Consider the following 10,032-nt stretch of genomic DNA (forward strand, 5'->3'; position numbering starts at 1 on the left):
ACAAAATCTTGTAGAACTTAAAAGAGATAAGAATAAACTTGAATAACTCAATTTTTCAAAGTTCAATGATATTTTATATATCTGTATCATCTTATGAATGACTTATTAAGTAAAAACTTCCGGATCATTTCCTTGAAATATAATAAGATAGAGAAGTGATAAAACAAATCAATTAGTCATGATCATTAACCTACTTATTATCAGCATGGCTTCTGAACTTGAGGTCGAGTCATGGGCATGCCACGTGCTGCGTAGTTAACTTTATATTAATTAAAGTTTCGATATTCATCCTTTACATAAAATTTAATCATGCTGCCGCGAAAGTGTACGCTAAGCTAAGACAGAGCCCTGTAAACAAAAGACTTATATCACCATGTTTTAACGTACCATGTAACTTACAGACCGTTACAACGTGCTTTTATTTAATAGTTGCTTCAATGATTTCAGGTACCCGAAACACCAATCTGGCTGCTATCAAAGGGCCGTCAAAAAGAAGCTCTCGACTCCCTCTGCCGTCTCCGAGGCTGGGCCAAGCCAGAAGACGTACAAGAGGAATTCGATGAACTTACAGAGTACTATGAGAAACTGCAAGCGTGCATGTTATGTACTAAAGAAGGAAAAGTCGTGGAGCCTTGCGAACATTTTAATGTGACTTCTATAAAGAAGATAATATTGAAGATAAAGCATGTGTTCTTCGTGAAGGAGACTATGAAGCCGTTTTTGTTGGTGCTGGTGTATTTCTTCTTTTATACCGTGAGTGGGGCGTTGCCGGTGAGGCCGACTATGGTCAATGTGTGTAGTGCCTTTGGAATGAAGTATGATCCGAAGACTATTGTTGTAAGTATTTGAGTTCACCTTTTCTCATACTCAGAGTAAGCCGTGTCTTTCAGTTTTTCAAAAGAATACTGTTTGTCGGTGCTTCTAAAGATTTTCTTAAATGAACTGAAAGATGTTTGGGAAAAAAAAGTCGTGGTGGCCTAGTGGGTAAAGGACCAACCTCTCAAGTATGAGGGCGCGGGTTCGATCCCAGGTCAGGCAAGTACCAATGCAACTTTTCTAAGTTTGTATGTACTTTCTAAGTATATCTTAGACACCATTGGCTGTGTTTCGGACGGCACGTTAAACTGTAGGTCCCGGCTGTCATTGAACATCCTTGGCAGCCGTTACGGGTAGTCAGAAGCCAGTAAGTCTGACACCAGTTTAACCAAGGGGTATCGGGTTGCCCGGGCAACTGGGTTGAGGAGGTCAGATAGGCAGCCGCTTCTTGTAAAGCACTGGTACTCAGCTGAATCCGGTTAGACTGGAAGCCGACCCCAACATGATTGGGAAAAAGGCTCGGAGGATGAACTGAAAGATGTTTGGGATCATTTGTTTTGAAAGCTTCAAGGCCTAGCCAAAAAAGTTTAATCTTAACTAGTCAGTATGTGCGTCGTTTCTATTTTAAACTTTTGCACAATATTTAGATATCCTAATAATGACTGGCACACCTACAAAAGAGCCTTTTTATTATTAGCTGATTAATATAAAATACGTGAATTCGATAAGAAAATAACTGCTTTTTAATTCATGAACCACGTTAAAGACATAGATTCCGACAGTAACAATTTGAATTATGCACTTGTTTGTATAATTAAACTATCGAGATGAAATCTGGTTGACCTTACAGAACTAGTTTTTTCCGTAATACCGGAATTGGGATACTTAACATTTGAGTAGGTAATGCATTTCTGAGTGAATAGCTCAACATACCAATAGGTATACTCGAGGACGAATCTATTAATAGGGGTATACCTACCTCTTCTCTCATTCACAATGAAGTATCTATTGGTGCTACATATAAAAGACATAACCTCGACAAAGCCATTAAAGTTGGTATAACTGTATAAATGTTGTTTAGGAAAATAAGATCACATTTTAAAATACTGTCGCTATATATTTTATGCATTGAGGACAGATTTGGTAACTTGTGACAGCCTTTTTAAGAATGCGGTGTAGGTAATCATTAGTCTTTAAATACGTGACAAACAAAAGCTTATTTTTCTCGAAATACTCCAACCAGGTTCTTTTCGAAAAACGCAGGAAACTACCTAAGAGTGAGAGAGATAGACTGATGCTTTATTTTTAGCATTTCAGTATTTGACAGTTACAGTGCTTTTGTATCCATAAAAATATTTTTTATTTAGTTCTTTATTTACAATAATTTCTCTAACACATACTTTTCTCATTTCCAGGTCGTCGTCGGCGCTCTATCTATAGTCACGAGTCTTCTATCAGCTGTCATAGTCAAGACTATAGGCAAGCGAAAGCTAGTAGTAGGTTCAATGCTGGGCACGGCTTGCTGTAGCATTGCTCTCAGCATCTACGCCAGAACTTACCTTCCTTCGACCGTCTTCTCTTATGACAAGGAGACGTTCCCTGAACCGAAGGATGTCCTGCCTGTAGTCTTGTTCCTAGCTCTCACGTGTTTCAATGCTCTGGGAATACCTTGGGTGTTGCTGTCTGAAGTTTTTCCATTCAAGTAAGAAATGTTCCATAAATTATTTAAAATTCAACTTGGTCTACAGTCTTTCTGTCAACCATAGGTCTAAGAAAAAGAAAATGACTGTTATTCCCGAAACATTACATTTACCATTGACATTTACCTCCCATAGTGTGCGAGTCTATTCAATCAAGTGACTGTTTTTAAGTCACTTAAACCGATAGTCTTCTAAGTATGCGCTTACAATAATCAAAATAATTTCATCAGTTAGCTACAATGAATGATTATTGTTTGAATACTGCTATAATTTATTATCTTCTGTGTTTCCAGGAGTCGAGGAATCGCCACAGCCTTAGCAGCTGCTGCCAGCTACATTTTCTTCTTCTTCGCATCTAAAACCAACTACAATATCGAGTATGCCTTCCATCTTAGCGGAACTTTCGGCTTATATGGCATATTCGGTTTTATAGGAACAGTATACCTTTACCTATTCCTGCCAGAAACAGAACAAAAAACTCTGGCAGAAATCGAAGCTTACTACAAAAGTGATAGGAAAATATTCGCCGATGATTTCGTCATAAACGCTTTTAGGAAAAAGAAAGTCATGAGCGGTGAAGCCGAGAAACCGATGCTAGTCAAATCTATTAACTGAAAGGAAATGTGAGTACAAATAATACCCAAGAACTACTTGATGCCTAGCGTCTATAATGTATAGATAGATACACCAATTGCTGTTCATGCTAAAGTAAATCTTCAAGCAGATAAAGCCATTTGGGTTGTCTAAAAGTTCTTAAGTCTATATTTCATCTTCTTTCTATCTGACATGATGTTGGGTTCTTCTTATACGTAATTAATATTCAGGTATATTATTACCTCGCCTTGGCTTTCATTATAGGAGTAATAGTGAAAGAAATATTATAATGAAGTATACGTAGTAAATGATAAATAATTAGATTTATTTAGCTTATTAAGTAAAGTAAGTTTGTATGTGGTTTCGTCTGTGAAGTATTTAAGTATTTTATGTATGTGTAAGATAATTTGTACAAATATATTTATATTCGAATTTTATTTATCTGATATCCTAAATATATCTTGTTCAAGATGTAACATTTCAATGCTGGCGTTTGATTTGTTAAAGGTTCATAAGTTTGGCAGCTGGAACTTTATTATTGTTTTTAAATACTCAATTATCTAATACATTCCTTCTTATTATTAAAAATAATAAAGCATATAAGTTATACATACTCGTAGTACCATAAAAATAATTTTTGTATGAATGAATTTCATAGTTTTGGGATTCGGTACAGATAAAACTTGCCATTATGATTAGGGAACTAAAATAATGTTATTTTATTGAATAGATATCATGAGAACCTCAGAACGAGACTGACCGTGATTTTTTATGAAAGGAACTGTATATACTGTTGCTACTATTGTAAAAATAAAATTGTTTTCATTATGATAGTTGTTTTTATTCTCTAAAGTAATTCATGTTTAAAATTACATATTTCTAATGTCCAAGTCTATCAGGCATAATGATAAGATTTTATTACAGAATATTAAAAGATGGCCTCACAATAGTGCCTTGAGGAACACCAGCTTCAGTTTGCAATAATTTACGATCTTAGCAATTATTTTTGCCAGTAGCTAGAAGCGCCTGCTAAAACTACAAGAATTAAATACGTAGTGTTAACTTGGAAATAATTGCTCTTAAGTTTCCTCAACTTCGATAAAAATGGAGCGATACAGTAAATACCAAGAATTTAAGTACTTTTTTATGTAAATATAGATTTAGTTTATTTTAAAATATAAAGTACAAATACATGATATTTTGTCAAATAATTTAATAATTCCTGTACCTACGTAGGTAAATGCCAATATCGAGTATGCCCTCTTCGTCTTTTAGTAGTCATCCATGTAAAAGGTCTCTCACAATTTTCAGACTTACACGGAATTTTTGGATACCACCATGTCGAAGTTTCTTGAGGTGTTGTTGTAAATGTAATTTTGCTGTTTTCTGTTGTTGCAGAACTACTATCAGTTGTTGGCTGTATTGTTGGTTGTCTAACTTCAATAGTCATCGTTGTAGTTTTCGTGGTATCGACTTTAAGCTTTTCGGGCACAAAAATATAATCTGATGTAGTATCAGTTGTAGGTAGTGTCTCAAAGACTATAGTAGGTAATGTCTCAAAGGCTATAGGTGAAGAAACTGTTGGGTCTGTTTCTATAGGAGTTAAAGGTAGTGCTGTTTCGAAAGTCGATGGTCTTGCTTTCTCAGTCGTTTCATATGTAGTTGGTTTTGTGTCCAATTCTGTACGTTCTATAAAATGTGTAGTTTTTACGTCTGATGTAGTAAGCCAAGAAGTAGGTCGGTCACAAGGTGGTTTGTATTCACAGGTTTCTGAATTTTCACCAGCAGTAGTGGTTTCTATTTCATTTTCTTGATAATCTGGTTTGTTGGTGATGTCTCCACAGCATACAACCTTGTAACCTGAAAACAAAAATACTATTTAATCTACCTGGATCGCTACTCTTAGCAACATTTTTTTGGCAAAGAAAAGTCAAATGTTGCTGGATTTAAATAAAAAACAAAATTACGTTAAAACTGGTGTATTAACATTACAATACAAGAAAATCGTACATACACTACTCATGACGCCCATAAAATCTTCTACGCTTACTACGCCTGGTCGTTGTAATCCATGTATGTGGTCTTTCGCAATTTTTATTTTCACACGTTGTAGGATACCACCAGGTAAATTCAGGTTGAGTAAAAGTTTCTGATTTGTGGGTTGTTGTTGTAAACTCTTCAACCGTTGTTTTAGTTGTCGGCTTTGTACTGGGTTTCGTAACGATTCTCTTTTCTGTTGTGGTCTTAGGTTTAGGCGTTGTACTGACTTTTTGAGATGTCGTAGTTGAGTCTATTTTTGTAGTAGTGGTCGTAGTTGTCGTTGTTTCTGTTGTTGTTGTAGTTGTAGTTTTAGGTGTAGTAGTTCTTTTAGATGGTGGTGATGTTACTTCAGCGGTTGTTGGTGCCTTGGTAGCTGTTGCATGAGAGTAAATATCGTGTGAAATTATTTATTTCACGACAAAGAATTAGGTCTAAGAAGGTGGCAAAGGGAACCTATGACAAACATTTTATTTTAGAAGCATGAAATACATAATAGTAAAAATACGAGTGTAGACTATATTCATTTTATTTAATAATTTCGAACTCGCAAAGCATCGTTGGATACTAGGTATGTGATTCTTTAATGACGGAGATCTGTAAGCTCTATTTCCTTTGCAAGTTGTAAACCTGAACTCATTAATTAATGAACTGACACATCAAATCAGAGGTTTCAAAAAGTTAAAATATCAATTGTGCTTACTTGTTTTAGGTTTTTTTGATGTAGTTGAAGTTTTCTGACTTTTTGTAGATGATGTGACTATTGTAGGAATAAATGTTCTTGTTGATTCTTCTGTAGTTTCCCAAGTTTTTGGTCTATTACAACACACGCTTCCTGAACTATATTTTGTGTAACAGTTAAATCAGGATGAGATATTCTTTAGGCCGAGGACATACAAATAATGCGACAGTGACGTAACGACGAACTAGAAATTAAACTATTCCTTGTGGTGTGACCACTTCAAATTCATCATCATAATCTGTTTAGCCTTTTCCTATGCATTCTCAAGATATCTTCGGCGTCGTCACGTCACTGTCGCCATATCGTATGAACTCGGCACTATGTTCACATACTATCATCTTCTTCATATTTATAAACATCAGATTCGCTGAATGCAAATTCTTTCGAACGAAAATAGTCATCATAACGTAAATTAGTATCTACAGGCTCTGATTCTGATTCATGAACGTACTTATGTTCGTGTTCTGACGTTCGAACACGTTGTGAGGTAGATTCAACTGTTTGATCTTCCACTGATTGTTCAGCTGACGGTAAATCTTCATATTCTGGTGTAGGTGGAAGAGATTGTGTTGTTTTTGGCGTAGTAGAAGTTTTTACAGTAGTAGGAGAAGTATTTGTAGTCTTTATAGAAGTAGTAGTAGCTATAGTAGGAGTAGTCGTTTTTGTAGTAGTAATATTTTTTGGAGTTGTTTTGGTAGTACTTTTAGTTGTTGCTTTAGTGCTAGTTTTAGGAGTAGTAGAAGTTGTTGTTGAAGTAGTTATTGTTGTCAAAATGGTAGTAATCGTAGTGGGAATAGTACTAATTGTTGTAGGAATAGTAGTAGTTGTAGTTTTAATTGATGAAGTAGTAGAAAGTGTAGTTGTCTTAGTAGTAGTCTGAGTTGATTGAGGCGTGGTATGAGGCGGTGGGGTTACATTAGTTGATGGTAACGCTGAAGTTCCCGTAGAAGCTGTAGTTTTTGTAGTCGTTTGTTTCTTAGTAGTAGTTTTCTTATTTTTCTTTGTTGATGTCGGAACTGTAGTGGGTGTTGAACTGATTGTACTGGTCAATTTCGTTGTTGAATGGGTCTGAGTTACTGAAGGTGGGTTGGTTATGTCTAAAGCTGAACCCAAGCAATATAGTCTGTAAGTTTCTCGGTATTCTGAAATGTTTTACAAAACTCAAGTTTTCAAAAGTACCTAGGTACTGAAGTTTTTCTATCACAAATTAGTATGCTTATTTCGAAGATTGTAGCCCTTTGCAAATAATACTAAATTGAAAAGTAGTATTTCATTTTCTGCACTACAAGTGAAAAATTACGAGTAGGAATTTAATTTAACATTTGTTTGACTAGTAGAAACTAAAATTTGGAGTAAAACAATCGTAAGTTATTGAATAATTTATTTAAAAAATGATCTTATTTTATTCACAATGGAAATCTTGCTGTCCAAGTGGGCAAGAATTATCTGGCCCTCCAGTGTGTACTTTGTACCCTGAAAAAGGACAGATAATAACAATTTAGAATAAGTTTACCCGATGTTTTACTCCAAAATTACTTCTAGATTTAGACAATAAAATGTTTGTGCACTGCCATGTACGGGTATTGCAAGACCTACCTCAGAAATTAAATAGTACTTTCAAACAGAACTTGACCGTTTGTATGCCGCTTATTATAGAACAATAGAAAATCAATTATGTCTCGCGTATATCTGCCCACACTTTCGTATACAACTCTCGTCACAGTTTTAGCATTTGTTTGCGATATTTTTTAATATTCGTCTTAGAAGACCTCAATAGAATATACAGGCAAAAATTTGCTGTAGGTACTTCCCATTAGTATAATCATCGGCACGAATTTTGAGCGCTGACCTTCACTTGCGCAGAATTAATATATTGGGTCCCTTTTGTGGTATGAAGTGAGGCGCGGGGGCGGGCTAAAGCGGTGATTGGCTCGCAGTGCATCGCGTTAAAGCCGTCACTCGAGATTGGTTCTTTGCTAATAAATCACTTCTGCGCAGATGTAGGTCAGAGCTCAAGATTCGTGCCGATAACTATACGTGATCTACTTTAACAATATATGTTTTTTTTGATGATACATACGTGCTCCAAAGTCACAGTTGTATTCATACATGTCACACTGATCCAGGAAGGTTTTCCGACTGCAACCATCCTCAGTTGCGGCGCAAACAGCCTGATTGTCGTGGATACACGCCACTGCTAAGTGGCAGTAATTTATTGGCTGTGAACAGTATGAGCGGTTTAAATAAACTGATACAAGACTTATCGAACTGCAGGTTTAACTTGTCAAGCCCAGTGACAGACAGCTTTCTGAGAATACTTGAACGGCTGACATAAACATAGTGTATAGATATTGGCCCTAAATTAAAATAACATTAAGAATGAGCAGTAGAAGTTGGCAAGCCTCTATTGACTGAGTGTCATCGTGGTCTCCCAGGTGAACTTAGGTTAGTACTTGATCGAAACTACAAAACTTATGGTTCAATTGTAAGTAAAAAATATTAAATTACATATGTTAAATGCTGCTCTGTTTTGTATACTGATGTTAATACTGAAACAAAGAAAAACGCAATAATGAATTTTGGTACGTATGTATGTATAGGATATTCGATATCAAATCAATAACCATACGAGGTAATAATTGCACACAAACTATGTATTTATCTTCTGACTGAAGAACTGACTAATTGTACACTCTATGTACTCCCCTATGTATGTATTTCCTTATTTACGCTCTATGAACTTTAATTTCCTTATGGTACCCCCTTATATGGGCTATCTTACACTGAAATATTTTTTTTAATCGGACCAGTAGGTAGTTCCCTAGATTAGCGCGTTCAAACAAACAAACAAACTCTTCAGCTTTACAATATTAGCATTGATGGGTCACATTCTCATTTTTCATGAAACGCCCTTGGGAACGTGCATGAAACTGTGAAAAAGTAGAAACATTTAAAAAAAAAACATTAAAATCTCACCCAGCAATATGTATAAAATCATTTTATCCTAACATTGTTATAGTATTGTTTCCACACAGTTAGCTGATGACTGCATGCTATCGGTTTTGTTAAGTCATAAAACTGTTTATGAGTTATTTTCAGTCATAAACTAAATTGACTTCACAACTTACTGGCTTACTTGACGTTTGGATGTAAACTATGTTATTTTCTCTACATTACGTTTTGTTAATTATAGCGAAATAATATTGTTCGTAGATACTTACATTCGCTTTTACTACCTACATAATGTACACTTATTTGTGGTATTTACTGTATTAATTTTTAATTTAAAAACAAATATTTTAAGTTTTCAGCAAAACTTTTTTTCTAAAAACTTATGATATTTTTACACGCTTTTTATTAGCTTCACCTAGAAAGAAAGAAGAAGAAAGAAAATACATTTATTCACCTGTATGTTTGTTTGTAACCGACTTCTTTGGGCGCGATTTTGACCCACTTTAAACGGCCAGATTTCGTTCAAACTTTGTAGATTTATTGACGACCGATGACAATACACTAATTTGAAAAAAATATTTTATATCTTTATCGACTCTGTGACATTGCAAGCATTGCCATTTCACGTTGTAATTCATAATTATATGAATCCTTTTATAACAGTATTTTTGCACGTTCCCACTCAAAACCATTTTATTAAGCCAGGTCTATCTACGGAACAAAGACCCGTGGTTCTTTTGAGATACATGTATTGTATCCACGTGTAGGTATTTTTCTATTCGCTATGATACTATACTTAACTGCTTCCTTTTTTATTCAAGGCTAGAAACAGGCAATACAAAACCATTACATAAAGGTTTGAACAACGTGTTCTTAGTTGGATAACAACAATGGGACTTATGCCATAATGATAGCATGTTATTATAATAGTGAATTTTAGATAATTGCTATCGAGACGCAGCTGGCAATGGGCAGGCCATGTTGCTCGCAGAGTAGATGGCCGATGGGTCGAAAAGTGCTGGAGTGGAGTAGGACGTCCACCAACCAGGTGGACAGACGACCTTATAAAGGTCGCTGGAAGACGCTGGATGCAGTTCTCCTCCAACCGGTATCTGTGGAGATCTAAGGGGGGGGGCCTATGTTCAGCAGTGGACGTTCTATGGCTGAGATGATGATGATGATGATGATGAG

The 10,032-nt window shown here is 35.5% G+C and overlaps 2 protein-coding genes across 4 annotated transcripts in view; one reads left to right on the forward strand and one right to left on the reverse strand.

Moving 5' to 3' along the window:
* LOC110377269 (facilitated trehalose transporter Tret1) overlaps positions 1–3,938 on the forward strand; it is a 34,676-nt gene extending 30,738 nt beyond the window's left edge. For all 3 annotated transcript variants that reach the window (XM_021336091.3, XM_064040857.1, XM_064040858.1), the window contains exons 6-8: positions 448–837; positions 2,232–2,518; positions 2,810–3,938. In XM_021336091.3, coding sequence (XP_021191766.2) covers positions 448–837; positions 2,232–2,518; positions 2,810–3,131 — 999 coding nt within the window. In that variant the 3' untranslated portion in view covers positions 3,132–3,938. The remainder of the gene's footprint in view (positions 1–447; positions 838–2,231; positions 2,519–2,809) is intronic.
* Positions 3,939–4,866: 928 nt separating this feature from the next.
* On the reverse strand, positions 4,867–8,953 carry LOC110377264 (uncharacterized). Its single transcript, XM_064040859.1, has 7 exons — positions 8,866–8,953; positions 8,398–8,438; positions 7,970–8,108; positions 6,341–7,031; positions 5,851–5,987; positions 5,125–5,523; positions 4,867–4,970 (listed from the first exon to the last, which is right to left on the reverse strand). Exons 1-6 carry the CDS (start codon positions 8,885–8,887, stop codon positions 5,126–5,128), a joined length of 1,428 nt encoding a protein of 475 aa, XP_063896929.1. The 5' UTR covers positions 8,888–8,953; the 3' UTR covers positions 4,867–4,970; position 5,125.
* Positions 8,954–10,032: the final 1,079 nt, after the last annotated feature.

Source organism: Helicoverpa armigera, chromosome 23 (genome assembly GCF_030705265.1).
Source record: "Helicoverpa armigera isolate CAAS_96S chromosome 23, ASM3070526v1, whole genome shotgun sequence".
NCBI classification, from domain to species: domain Eukaryota; kingdom Metazoa; phylum Arthropoda; class Insecta; order Lepidoptera; family Noctuidae; genus Helicoverpa; species Helicoverpa armigera.